The sequence below is a fragment of the Scardinius erythrophthalmus genome (genome assembly GCF_964197995.2).
Source record: "Scardinius erythrophthalmus genome assembly, chromosome: 13".
Lineage (NCBI taxonomy): Eukaryota > Metazoa > Chordata > Actinopteri > Cypriniformes > Leuciscidae > Scardinius > Scardinius erythrophthalmus.
The window spans coordinates 14,475,608-14,489,552 of record NC_138233.1 but is presented as its reverse complement, the minus strand read 5'-3'; the positions used below and the strand labels follow the sequence as shown (position 1 = coordinate 14,489,552).

General features: G+C 36.6%; 2 protein-coding genes across 2 annotated transcripts; both read right to left on the bottom strand.

Moving 5' to 3' along the window:
* Nucleotides 1-496: 496 nt before the first annotated feature.
* tmem35 (transmembrane protein 35) lies at nucleotides 497-3,277 on the bottom strand. Its single transcript, XM_081383275.1, has 2 exons — nucleotides 3,093-3,277; nucleotides 497-2,153 (listed from the first exon to the last, which is right to left on the bottom strand). The coding sequence occupies exons 1-2, from the start codon at nucleotides 3,210-3,212 to the stop codon at nucleotides 1,791-1,793; spliced, it is 483 nt and encodes a 160-aa protein (XP_081239401.1). The 5' UTR covers nucleotides 3,213-3,277; the 3' UTR covers nucleotides 497-1,790.
* Nucleotides 3,278-5,312: 2,035 nt separating this feature from the next.
* Nucleotides 5,313-11,231, bottom strand: arl13a (ADP-ribosylation factor-like 13A). The gene is made up of 10 exons (XM_081382337.1): nucleotides 11,150-11,231; nucleotides 9,937-10,050; nucleotides 8,668-8,738; nucleotides 8,327-8,576; nucleotides 7,661-7,766; nucleotides 7,271-7,476; nucleotides 6,881-6,977; nucleotides 6,526-6,793; nucleotides 5,906-6,022; nucleotides 5,313-5,674 (listed from the first exon to the last, which is right to left on the bottom strand). Exons 1-10 carry the CDS (start codon nucleotides 11,167-11,169, stop codon nucleotides 5,610-5,612), a joined length of 1,314 nt encoding a protein of 437 aa, XP_081238463.1. The 5' UTR covers nucleotides 11,170-11,231; the 3' UTR covers nucleotides 5,313-5,609.
* Between the last annotated feature and the right edge of the window lie 2,714 nt (nucleotides 11,232-13,945).

Genomic DNA, 13,945 nt, shown 5'->3' with positions numbered 1-13,945 from the left:
AGTGCCAATTCTCTTCCTATTAGACATTCTCTGCTACTACTCAGAGCACTGCCGATCCACTCTATTTCAAGTAGTGTTTTAACGTAGAAAGTGCACCTCCGCCACCTACTGGACTGGGGTGTACACTGCAGCGTCAAGGTGGTTGGTTGAAATGTGACATAATAAATATGCACTAAAGCAGCAGAAAATTGACAAAATCAGGCAGAATTAACAAGATAATGAGTTGACTATATTTGATAAACAGAGATGTTGCTATCAAAAGGTAAGAACTGTAAATAGGGTACAATAACATTATAGCCTATTTCATGCTTTAAACGCTACTATGTAGCAAAATGCTATGCTTTAAACATTTCTTTCGGTGGATTGAAAATTAGTTTTGTATTTTTGTTTGTAAAAATGTTTTCCACTGCATTGAGCTATAAGCATATTCATGTTAATATATAGTACAATATGATAACTGTATTCAAAATAATTTAGTGAAAAGTGTGCAAGAGATGAAAATCACAAGTGTTTTTAATACTGTTATCCAATCTCAATGGTAAACTGCATAGAGGTTTTATTCTCAGCATCTGCATGCACAAACATTTTCTCTCACTGTCAAGTGCGGAACATGACCCATTCTGTTTAAACCAAGAATGCACAATTCATTTCTTGGACTATCTAGGCATTCTGGAAAGGTTTTAGACACAGGTCAAATCCATGTTCTCAGCTAGGTATTTTTACTCAGTACAAACAGCATATTAGCAGTATACAAACAAACATATAAGACAATTTTTCCAATTCTACTCCTTCCAGCACTGTACATTTTGAACGTATGAATTTTTTAACACACCTAATTCAACTGATCATTTTCTTAGTAGAGATGCATTACATGGACATTATGCAAAATTAGAAAGACACCTCAAATGTGCAGTGCTGTGCAGAACAGTATAGAGGAACACACTGATCGAAAGAAAATACAATAGATGGAAGAAATCTCCAAGACACAAAAACAACTTTCCATTTTAGTACTGAAAATGGTTAAAAAAAGAAAAGAGAAAATGTTGTAGTCCTGTCCTAAAATAAGTGGGGAAAAAAAACATAAGATTCCAAGGATAAGATTTTTATTTTATTTTAAGAGTCAAACTAGAAAATCAAAATTGACAACAGAAACAAACCTTTTGAAAATCAAAATACAAAGTAAAAATACAAAAAATAACAGCTACATTAATATAATATGCAGAACTTCCTCGTCTCTAAACAAACTGGTTTTATAATTTCATTTTTGATGTTTGTAAAACATTTTGAGGCTACAGAGAAAAGGTCTACCATCTAAATTATTGGGCAAAGTTTAACCTTTTAACAAATGATGTACAGCATTTCTTAATTAAAAAAAAAAACTTAAACCACTGGTTTTATATAGTACTCATCTACAGTAATTCAAAAAGTAAATAACATCAAAAAAATGGCTGACATTTGAAGTTAATGTACAGTCTAAGTGGCATTTGGAATATTGTTCAATGCAGGGCAAAAAACATGATATTAATAAATACAGTCAGCAGGGAATAACAGTAGTTTAATCTTTTGCTGCAAAACCACAGCCAAAACAGTTGCCACAATTATGGTGACTGTGGTGAGGATTTAGACATTTTCAGGTGAGACACGAGGTAAAGGTAACATAAGAACTGGTTTTCGGGCTGCTGGGACATAAATCACCTTTCGGGACTACTGTCTTTTTTTTTTCCGAGCATCTTCTCTACTATCAGAGAAACACAGATCTGCTGCCCGGTGCTCTCTGTTAAACTGTGGAGCTAAGAAACTTTGACTTTGTTCTTTTCCTGGGCATTGATCTGCTCTTCTCGTCTCTCCTCCCTCTCTGGCCGATCCTCACCCTGGCGAGTAATGAGCAGCCGGCATGTCAGCAAAATACCAAATACCAGGGCATGGGCATAGCGTTTTAGAGGATCTCCAACCAGCTGGTGGAAGAAGAGCACCGCTAGCATGACCAGTAGCAGAATAAAGTTGGCCACGTCTTTTGGTCTCCCAGGCACAAGCGTCAGAACAATTCCACATCCCACCTCAAGAGTACCAATAATCTTGCGTAGAAGTACAGAAGAAATGCCCATTTTTTTCAACACTGGAAGGGCCTTGGCATAACTCTTGTACGCTCTTTTCTGGAAAAGGAACGTAATTATGGAATTTAAAAGCAGGTAAAATACAATATTATCAAGAATATATAACAATATATAAGATAAATACATATACATTTTTAAAAAAATTAGGTTGAGTATAGGTTTAGGGGGAGGGGTTGGGTTAATCAATAGAAAATATCATTAACCTGATATAAAATCAATGGAAATATGTCCTCACTAACCGGCTATAGTAAAACAAACGTGTGTGTGTGTGTGTGTGTGTGTTGGATGCAAACGTTTGATATGCTTTTTTTATGCTCACACTGACCCAAATGTACTGCACTGAATTGTAATTATGAACTTTTTATTAAAGAAAGATAAAAATGGGACTGAGTCTATGACATCACAGCAGTTGCTGCACCTGCAGATGGAAGAAGATAGCCTAGAATTTGCTGGAAAGCGCCGCCATTGCCTTATCATGATCCGCTTCAAAAGAATTGTTTTAGAACGATATCACAAAACGATCACACGTATTTGAGAGCGATTGTTCCATTTATCATACAGGTGATGCGCATTGTGATGTCATAATTGACCTATTTATGCGGTAATAAAACAATGTTGCGGCTGTGTGCACATAATTCGCTGTTCAACAGCTCCAATGATGTTCAGTTGTTTTACAGTCCGACTCATTATTAAGAATATAATTATGTCTGTCATATATTTTAGATTATAGTTAGAACTATTTGCAGTTTTATTTCTATTCAACTCGATAGCCAATACAAAGAATATATATATATATATATATATATATATATAAATATATTGAATACACAAGCAGGCACTAACAGCACTAGCGGACATTTTATAGAAAATGCATAAACAGACAATTACATTCGCACCCCTCCTAAAACAATGCCGGCGCGTCCAGCTAAAGCTTCATTTGATTATTATTATGAGCGCTGCTAAACGACGATCACTTACCATTTCACTATAAGCATCTTTGCTTAATCTTGGTGTGAGTTTAATTGTACCCATGAACACGAAAAAGAGACCCAGTGCAAAGGAAAGGGCGACAATGGTTACTGTTCTTGGCGAGGCCATCTTCTGTAAAGTCTCCCTTAGATTGGCATCCGTTGTCCCGCTCCAGCTTTCTTCACTGTCCTGCTGAAGATGCTGAAGGGGGGAAGGGCTTGAATACTGTCAAATATGGCTGCATGTCGTTCCGCTACACTATATTAAGAAGCACCATTAGAGGGCGCTGTTGTCAATGATGTCCAACTGCAGTGCAAGCATGTTCTCAACATCAACAAACTTCCAAAGTTCTGATCGGTTTGTAGTTCCAAAATTCCTCAAAAAACATTCAGTTAGTTGTTAGTTTAATGGTGCCTGATTAGAAATAATAGAAAATCACTTCACTGTGTGGATTTACTTTCTTAATAATGATTTTAATGTATTTTAAAATGCAGATGACATTATCACCTAAGCTAAAAATATTTCCAATTGTTTTTTTTTATTTTTGTTTTCCTTCCAGTTAGCCTTCAGATAGCAAGCGAACAGCTAGTCTACTGGTTTAAAGGGTTAGTTCACCCTAAAATGAAAATTATGTCATTCCAAACCCTTAAGACCTTACATGATATCGGCCCACCAATAGTGAGCCGGGGTTTTGACGTGGAACTCGGAAGCGCTGCATGTGTGTACATAGACATACTATGTCTATGTGACATACTATGTCTATGTGTACTATGTCTATAGACATAGACATACTATGTCTATAGACATACTATGTCTATGTGTGTTTACGTCAGCAGCGTACGAGTCTGGCCCTGTCCCAAATGGCACACTTCATAGCCTATTATAAGCACTTTCGGTCTTTTGGACTTTACAATGGCTCAGGGGCGTAGTTTGTGGGGGGGATGGGGGGGAGATAACCCCCCCCCCCCCCCCCCAATATTTAAATCTATGCATTGCAACCCCGCATACCCAAACTTCAACCCCCCCAATGTTCAAACCAAATCTACGCCCTTGCAAAATGGCTGCCGAGTGCGCGTGTCCGTTAAGTCCATAGACTGTAAAAAAAAAAGGAAAAGAAAAAAGATTGAGACCATATGGTGTCCCATTTGTCATTTTAGGTTTCAGAAGGGTGTTCGCGAGCGACATACGCCCTCGATGCATCCACAAGACCGAAAGTGCACACTCCATTTGGGACAGGCACATAAGAAATTGTTGAATATTTTTTTTTGCACCAAAACGTATTCTTGTCTCTTCATAAAATCAAGGTTGAACCACTGTAGTCACATGGAATATTTTAATGATGTCTTTACTACATTTGCTGTCTATGAAGGGGCCAGGGAGCTCTTCTATTTCATCAAAAATATCTAAATTTGTGTTCCAAAGATGAACGAAGCTCTTACGGGTTTGGAATGACATAAGGGTGAGTAAATGCTGAAGAAAGCTCTTAAAAGGGATAGTTGAAAAATGAAAATGCTGTCATCATTTAGGCTACTCGCCCTCAAGTTGTTCCAAACCTGTATGAATATCTTTGGGATAATATGGGTAAACAAACTACCCAAAACTACTTCAGCGGAAGAAAGAAATGCATACAGGTTTGAAACAACTTGAGGGTGAGTAAATGATGAATGAATGAATTCAGGCATTTATATAGCGCTTTCATATGATGCCAGAATTTTCACTTTTGGGTGAACTATCCTATTCTTTAAGTCTTAGAGTCAAACAAGTTTTACTCAAGCTATTTCATCTCAAAAAAAAAAAAAACAGGTGAAAAACAGGTGTATAAGCTTAGATCAGTTGATAAAAAAAAAATAACAATGTTTTAAACTGGATTTATTTGTTCATATCTGGTGGAAACACTTCAGGGACGAAAAATCCCATCATGCATTTTTTTCTCCTTATAAAACCATGACACTTCTATAAAAAGTACAAAATGGCTAAAATGAAATGGATTCATATTTTTAAAAAGGTACATGTACAAATAAATAAAATTTCACAAAAAAGGGTAGGCAACTTCTTATTCACACCTGTAAAGAGCATCTCAGGTTCAAAGATAAATAAGTCATAGATAAGTAATTGCAATGTACACCATGGTAAACCATCAGATTGATTCATCGTATACTTTCTTAGGTTTACATTGATAAAGATATAAGTATGTTAATAATATAAAAGTCTTCACTAATAATACACTATCATCTTCATAGGAAGGCTCTTCAAGACAGAACTTCCTGAATGTTTAATTCTTTCTCAGTCATTACTCAACAATCTCTTAATACAATTACAATACAAATTCTATACATATTCTTATTACAATTGCCTCAAAAAGTCTTTACAAAAGTATTGATGATGACTTTCTAGCCAATACAAAACAGTAACTAGTTTGCAGATGGGCTCAGCTCATCATCCATGGGTAAAAGACATCGATACGTGGTTCAGCAAGCCATCCATTTGTTCATTCTTTGTGATAACCTTCATGATACTTTTTCTTCACTATCCAGAAACAATGTCCTGTTCCTGTCGGGCTTTGAGAGCCAAAATTGCTTTTCGGTAAAGGTCTATAGGGAAATTAAATGCTTTAAATTATAGTCTCCTACTTTTCTACAGATCAGGGCTGTCTGTTTTGAGCAAATTCTATTGTTTGTTTTATTTTTTAAAAAATCAATGTATTACCAATAAGTATGAAGTTCATATGCATGTGTTTAAAAATTCCTCCCACAAAGCCAAAATTCATCCAAAGAACAGCCCTGATTAAAATGAATAGTGGTTTAGAGGTCACTGATGCTCACCGAATGTAGTTGAAAGATCAACAGGCTGTGCATAAGCAGTGGGAACTTCCTCTGTGTTAATCTTGTTCTTTCGTTTTACTTTGACAGTCTTCTTTTTTCTCTTTCTTTCCTCTTTTCCTGTGAATAAGTAGGTTAAAAGCATGAGAGGGAAATGTGATGCTGTATTTCACAGTTTTAAGGACATACACTCCTAAAAATGAGAAATGAAAAAGTTCCAAAAGGTTTTTTTTTTGTTTTGTTTGTTGCAGCAATGCCATAGAAGAACAGTAGCAGTTCTTAAAATAACCAGTTTCTTCTTAGTGTAAAAAAAACCAAAAAAAAAAAACCATTTTAATAATGTAAAGAACCCGCTTCCACTATGAAGAAACTTTTGTCAAATGGAAAGGTTTCATGGGTGTTAAAGGTTCTTCATGGAACATCAATGCCAATAAAGAACCTCTATTTTTAAAGAGATAGTTCACCCAAATTCTGTCATTAACATTAATTCATTTTGTGTTCCAAAGATTAACGAAAGTCTCAAGGGTTTGGAACGTGTAATTAATGACAGAATTTTCATTTTTGGGTGAACTAACCCTTTAAGAGTGTATAAGCTTCCGTATTCAGTTGCTGACACCATGTACCTCTGGAGGGTTTGGAGACCTCACTGTTGGGGGATTCAGGAATACCCGAGTTCTCCTCTTTTACTTTAGCTTTGCGTTTCAGCTTTCCACGTTTTGGTGGCAGCAATGCACTGCTGGCTTTCTCTTTCTGGCTGCTGTGTTCCTGTTCTGCTTCATTTCCTTCTGTCTCCTCCACCTCTTTTTCATTTACTCCTCTGCTTGGACTCTCCTTCTTAATTTTAACCTTCACTTTCTTCTTTTTGCTTAATTTCTTTTTTAAAGAGTTCTCCTAAAATGTCAAGGGGTAAATCAATAAGTGAACTGAGTTAAATAACAGTATAGATTTGTTAAAATTTCCATGATAAAGATTTTTAACCTTATTTAGAATATTTTTGATTGGTTGCAGAGTCCCATTTTTCCTCTCAGTTTCACTGTGATGTTCTTGACGGATATCTGTTTTGCTTGTCCGTGTTCTGCAAGACAAGAACATCTTATCTAATTATTATATGTATACAAATTAGCATATAATTCACTACAGTTAAAAAGTTTTGGGTCCTTACGATTTAAAATTTAATTCATTTGATCAAAAGTGACCGTTAAACATTTATATTGTAGCAAAGTTTTTCTATTTCAAATAAATGCTGTTTCTATTCATCAAAATATCCTGAAAAAAATTAGCACGGTGTGTGTGTGTGTGTGTGTGTGTGTGTGTGTGTGTGTGTGTGTGTGTGTGTGTGTGTGTGTGTGTGTGTAAAGCAGCACTCACCTCTCCTCTTTAGATTTGTTCCGGCTCTTCTCTATTTTTCCTCTCTTATCTTTTTCTTCTGGCCCTAACGGTCGCCTCCCGTCTCTCATCACGCGGGCACAGAGGTCTGGGTAGTCCAGGCACACGGCTCGCAGTAGCCATCTGAGGCCTCGCAGGGTCTTTCTGTCTGACCAGCGACGCAGGTCCGTTGAGGCAGAGCATGGCTCCTGTAGATTAAGATCAGCTCAAAGTATATGGTAATACACTACTGGTTTACAAGTTTACACATTTACAAGTTGATACAATAAAGGAACATATTATCAGTTCCTCTACTCTATAATCACATCCTGAAGGTTTATCACATGTTTTGCATATGTCAGATTTTTATTTTTATTGGTCCACAGTACTCACAATATGGCAAATGGACCGGCTCTGGTTGACCAGCCTCTCAAGGGAAAGAATTTCAATGAGTTCATTTCCCAGCAGAGCATTCATTTTGTCCTGTTTATTGGCCAGCCTGTTAGGAGATGTAGAAATGGGCAAAATAATCTGGCCTGCAGGCAAATTCCAATAGTTACAAATTAGACACTGAATATGGCTTAGGGAAGCAATTGCCCTAAGTACCTTGTTAAAATTGATTTTTTTATATTGATTTTGAAATTGCCTTTTTTCCATTGTGGAACTGGACATTGTGTTGCCATGGAAACAGCCCCTTTTGACATAAGATTTTAAAATTGACATGTACTTGCAAAGTTACTTCTAGCCAATAGAATGTCTGTTGGGGACCATCAAAATAAATAGTTTTAAGAAGTATTAAGCAGACAGTCTATTAATACTGTAATGACTGCTAGTTGACATGTAGTTGCAAAGTTACTTAAAGTTAGTAGAATGTCTAAAGTGGATTATCTGCAATAATCTGCTGTGTGTCTTCTTTAAAAAGCCTCTTTTTGGTCTGCTTTGGTCTTTTATTCCAAAGCATTCATGAATTACAGAAATTTAAGTTCAGATCTATGCTCAGAAAGGGGGTGACAGTGAACAGGTTAATCAGTATAGCACTTGTAAACAGAGGTATCTTACACAAGAAGAGGCTTTCCTGCTACTCTTGGATGCTTCAGCAAGTCCACTAGAGCTTCTTTGACCTCTTTCATTCGTTGTCTGTCACTGGAATCCACCACAAAGATGATGCCATGAGCTTCACCGTAATGCTCTCTCCAGGACCCCCGAACCTCTTGAGCCCCACTCATATCCAGTATGTTAACCAAGTAGTTCTCCAGCTTTAATTCAGTGCGGACACATCCATGGGTGGGGCCTACTTCTCCAGGGGGCACTGAACAAAGTCACATAACATTAAAATGCAACAAATTGCAGTCAATTTATCTACAAATCTCTCAATATACATTTTCATTTATTAAAGTTACCTCTCAACATCCCTCTGACACAAGATGTTTTTCCAACCTTGTCCAAACCAACCACTAGCACTGTGATCTTCCTGTGAACATTTTTTAAACAAGGTTAATTCAGTTTTCTATAAAACCCTAAGGTCTTTTCTATATGAAGTGAAATGTCTTAAAGATCCCCTGTGGGGAATATCAAGTTTTTAATGTTGTTTATATGTCTATGTGGTGTTTTTAATGTGCTTTAAGACAAACCATGAGCAAATTCATCAGTCAACACCATTGTTATCTTCGTCACAAACATGTTGTAACCAATCACGTCAACGTGCGGGCTGGCTTTAGCATATCATTAACTATGACCGCTATGAAGCAGGGGAGTCTAAAGAGAAGCCAGGTTCCCCCAGTATATTTTTCTGTTGAAATGAAAAACCGAGTACATTTAGCAATATAGCCGATGAATTATGTATTATGACGTATATTATGATGTAATGATGAACTATATGCCTTTCTCCACTGATGTTCTAAGTTGTTCAAAGCTTTTCTAAGGATACTGATTTTTTTGAAGGCAGCTGTGTGATTCTGAGATGGCGAACGTGAACATGGTTTGTAGCAACACATTATTATCTGTTTGATAACATTGTCAAGCCAAAGGCTAATATCATTTACCGTTATGTGTCCGACATAGAGAGCGATACATAAAACACATTCTGATACATCGGCTTGTCGACGAGCCTGTCTATAATTCGCTCTTCCTCTTCTTCTGAATCAGTTTCTGGTTCAAACATTAAGGCTGAATTCAACCAGTATTTCCACTTGCCATTGTGTAGCGTTTACTACAGTAAAGTTGACTGAGTGGATCAGGTAGTCCGGGCTGGTGTGATTGAGTGGAGGTGGGGACCAATTTGCATATTCCTGGATCCACATATACTGACTAAAGTAGGGGTGTAGTCATTCAAGCTATTTTAAGGTATGAAAAAAAAATCCACAGGAAAAAAACCTTTAAATATGTCATTTTGGTGATCAAAGATGAGTTTTAAGGGATACAATTATACAGGGGGACTTTAAATTATCGCATAGTACTTCCATGTTTAATGGGTTATTTAAAAAATTCTAGTGTTTACGAGCGGTTTAGTTAATAAAAGTTGATTAAAAGGAATTAATGAATTCTTAATTGAAGCAAAATCCATAAAATGATCCCATGATGGGAACCCCTAAAAGGTTATATATGAAGAACCCTTTCTGATCAACAACGAACATATAGAACTGTATAGGATTTGCTTGGATGACTGGCACCTCAGGGGTTGCTGGAGTTTGGAGACCCAGCTGCAGCAATTGCTCATGAGGTTGAACATGTTGACCTGAGGAGGAGAGAACCAGGGAGAGCACCATCGTCTCCTTAACTCGTACCTGAAAGCATATAATGGGACACTCAATCAATGTACCCAACGCCTTATGCATGTGAACCTCAGCTGTTGTCTCTCGCACAAGCATTAACCTCAAGAATTAAGGATTCATTAGTAACTTTGAATTTCTGTCACCCACTGTAATACCTGTAATGTTTAAAGTGGCCTAAAAATAATATATCAAGCAGTATGATAAAAGATAGGATCCGTTATGAGAAAGAGCTGTTTTCACTTTGGTTTTAAAAAATAATTTGGAATATTGCTTTTGCCTGTTTATGTAAATATTTTCTTCAACACTTTTAATTAAAAAAATAATTTTATAAACCCTTCATTTTACAGCCAAAAAAAAACAAAAAAAACAAAGCAAAAACATATTTCTAGCCATCTTTTCATACTTCAGCATTTTAGCATTTATTCTTTATTTTCATGGCTTTACGAGATCACAACACAGCAAAAGAGCTGATCAGGCATTGTTTTTGAGCTGACTAGCAGAATGAACTCTTGAATACAAAGATAACCTGGTTATATTCACATACTGTAGCAGCTGCATGTATAAACACACAGTAGTCTACATTCACAGGTGTCTGAGATGTGCTTGGTCCATCACTGGACATCTGTTCAGCCCTTTAAGCCTTTAAAGAATTGTCTGAGTCCATTACGCTGTTCTCATTCTGAACACATGACCCCTTTTTCCAAGCAGCATGTACTGCAACAGCCCACCTATCAGTTACACTGTCTGTCTGGAATCGAAAAATAAGTTTAAACAAATTTTCTATATAAACATTTGACTGACACCTAAGGATGCTGCCAACAACTGTCAGTTCTAAAAGGCACATTTGACCACAGAGACAGTAGTACATCAACATATTAATGTGGATTCATTTATAAATACAGTGTAAACTTATTCTAGAACCAAAACATTTTTAATTTCAGAGTGTTTAAAATTTGTAAACAAAAACCCATGTCTACCTTCTCTGCACGATCACATATGATCATTAACAGCATTGATGAGTACAGGAACATATGCAGACACACAATTAGAACATCATATCATAGGGTTTATACAGTTACTAAACAAAATATATACACATCACATTACTCACAGTAGTATGTCAGAATCCATGCGTTTTTGTTTGTCTGTCCAGAGACATTTTGCACAAGGCTGCTAAAAACTAATCAGGCTCTACTTATTCTTCTAATCCCGTCACCTCATGAGGGAGGAGCTTGGAAGGAAAACCATCACATCCTTACAGCCAATCATATGGTTGAGAAGTTGAAAATACTGGCAAGCTGCCATTCTCTTTAACTGGGTTAACTGTAGACGTCAGCCAGGTTATTTTAAGCCAACTGTATGTAAACATCCTAACAAATACTTCGATGTTTTCGTTAAATGTGAGTTATATGAAATGCCTATTAGACATCTGCTTAGAGTTAAATGAGAAATATTTTTTTTACTATTATTATTTATGTTATAACATCATGGAATGACATCATACTGTTGTTCACACCTCTGGCAAATAAAGCATCTAAATTCTGCAACTTCAGAAGATTATTGCTGCTTCTTATTCAGAGTTAAAGGAACACTCCGACTTTTTGGGACTTTAGCTTATTCTCAGTATCCCCCAGAGTTAGATAAGTCCATACATACCTTTTTCATTTCTGTGCGTTCTGTAAGTGTTATTTGACGCACACACCACTAGCCTAGCTTAGCACAAAGACTGGATGTGAATGGATAATGGTAGCATACTAATCCCAATTAGTGACAAAATAATGCAAACATTTTCCTATTTACATGTTGTGATCTGTATAGTCACAGCGTGAACAAATAACAAGGCTATATGAGACAGAGATCATTTTTAATCGTATAAATACTGGGAACTATATTCTCACTGGGCGTAGGAGCACAGCTAACGTTACTTGGGTGTTACTTGGTTACTTCCGTAGTTAACATTTTGTTAATAACGTGTGAATAAAAAGTTTCTGTGCCGCTAGATAATCATATCTCTGCTATCAAACTACAAAAATGGCCGAACGGGGTGGAGTTGAACCGAGTGTCACCGCTGCATCCTGGAGAGGGGGCGGGGTATGAAGTGTCTCAATTGTATTTAAAGAGAACGTACCAAAACGAGTTGCTCTCAGACGCACATCAGAAAAGGGATAGAAAAGGGGCCTGTGGAGCTATAATAATGAGGAATTCAGACCCAAGCATTGCAGTTCCGCTTTATAGACTACAAATGTATGATTTATATGTAAAAAGGAACAATTTAAAAGCATGATATGTCTCCTTTAAGTGTTAACGAAAGTTATCGAAAGTTATCATGAGGACTGTAATGATTAAAGCAGATGTCTTAACAAATGTCAGTTGACCGGGAATATTTTAAAATGAGCCATTCATTAATAAACACGCAGAATCGCTGTTAAAATGCAGACCGGAAGTCAAAAGACAACGAGCGCAGTGTTGAAAAGGGGCGGGGCTACATAAGGTCCTACCTGTTTGGCAGATGATATTTAATGTCTCCGACAACATCCTCTGTCATCCCATTAGCAATCGCATTTTTCAAGACATGTAAAAAAGGTTTAAAAAAAAAAATCAAGATTGTGGTACATAGCCTACTGCTGTAGCTGTTTATGTCGTAGAATAAAACGTGAACATATTTTGAGCTTGTTTTAAACACAGACCTTATTTCAGCCATGTTTTGGTAAATTACTTATAATTCCATCAAATAAGCTTATTTGATGGTATTATAAGTAATTTACCAAAACGTGGCCCATTTTAGCTGACTTCACTCCTACGTTTTTGTTTAAATGCCTGAAATTTACATTTACAGTAACATTTATGCATTTGGCAGACGCTTTTATCCAAAGCGACTTAAATTGCATCTCAAAGGTACAGTTACATTCTTATAAGTTCTTGCTTTCCCTGGGAATACTTATTTAGATCTTATTTCCCTGAAATACAGATAATTTCTGCTGAAATCCTTTTATTTTTAACAGTAAATTGACACTATTGTCATTAGCGTGCCATACCAACACAATGAATGTATTTCATTTAATAGAAAGTTGAACAAATATTTCATTAAAAAAAACAATTAAAAATGAACTGTTCATGTTGTATAGGTGTGTTTCTGTGCATTAGTGTCTTTTGTGTGCATGTATGTGTGTTTGTCAAATATTTGTCAAACATTTTGTTAGAGATTAGAACAACTCAATTTCTGTGTAACTTCTGTGTAAAAGTGTGTGTGTGTGTGTGTGTGTGTGTGTGTGTGTGTGTGTGTGTGTGTGTGTGTGTGTGTGTGTGTGTGTGTGTGTGTGTGTGTGTGTGTGTGTGTGTGTGTGTGTGTGTGTGTGTGTGTGTGTGTGTGTGTGTGTGTGTGTGTGTGTGTGTGTGTGTGTGTGTGTGTGTGCAGCCCATTTTAGCTTAACATGCCATTTCTATTTCAGCAGCCACATCACCCTGTAACCCAAGACTGGTTGCCAACTGAAGCTAAGCAGGGCTGAGCCTGGTTAGTACCTCTCCACCAATAGGTGTGTGGTGAGCATTCTGGCACAATATGGCTGCCATCGCATCATCCAGATAAATGCTGTACATTGGTGGTGGTTGAGGAGATTTACCCCTTCCATATAAAGTGCTTTGAGGACCTCAATATATAAATGTAAACGAATTATTATTAATTATTATTATTTCTACCTAAAATGTCCTTTTTCACAAAAATCTTAGTTTCTTTTTTTAAATTAAAATATTATTTGAAAGAGCATGTCAAAACGTTGCTCATAAACCTTGTAAGTATACATTTTACACGAAGTCTATCAGCATTATATGACAGTCAATTTCAGGTCAAAGTTTCAGCAACCACACCATGACTGTCTTTCCTGCCCTTAATTCATATTTGGTAGACTGT

Coding starts and splice junctions, on each gene's coding strand:
- tmem35 (XM_081383275.1), bottom strand. CDS start 3,212: ATGGCCTCGCCAAGAACAGTAACCATTGTCGCCCTTTCCTTTGCACTG. Junction 2,154..3,092: donor AAGATGCTTATAGTGAAATG/GTAAGTGATCGT, acceptor TTCCTTTTCCAG/AAAAGAGCGTACAAGAGTTA.
- arl13a (XM_081382337.1), bottom strand. CDS start 11,169: ATGGATTCTGACATACTACT. Junction 10,051..11,149: donor ATGGATTCTGACATACTACT/GTGAGTAATGTG, acceptor ATATGCTTTCAG/GTACGAGTTAAGGAGACGAT. Junction 7,767..8,326: donor GCAGGAAAGCCTCTTCTTGT/GTAAGATACCTC, acceptor ATCTCCTAACAG/GCTGGCCAATAAACAGGACA.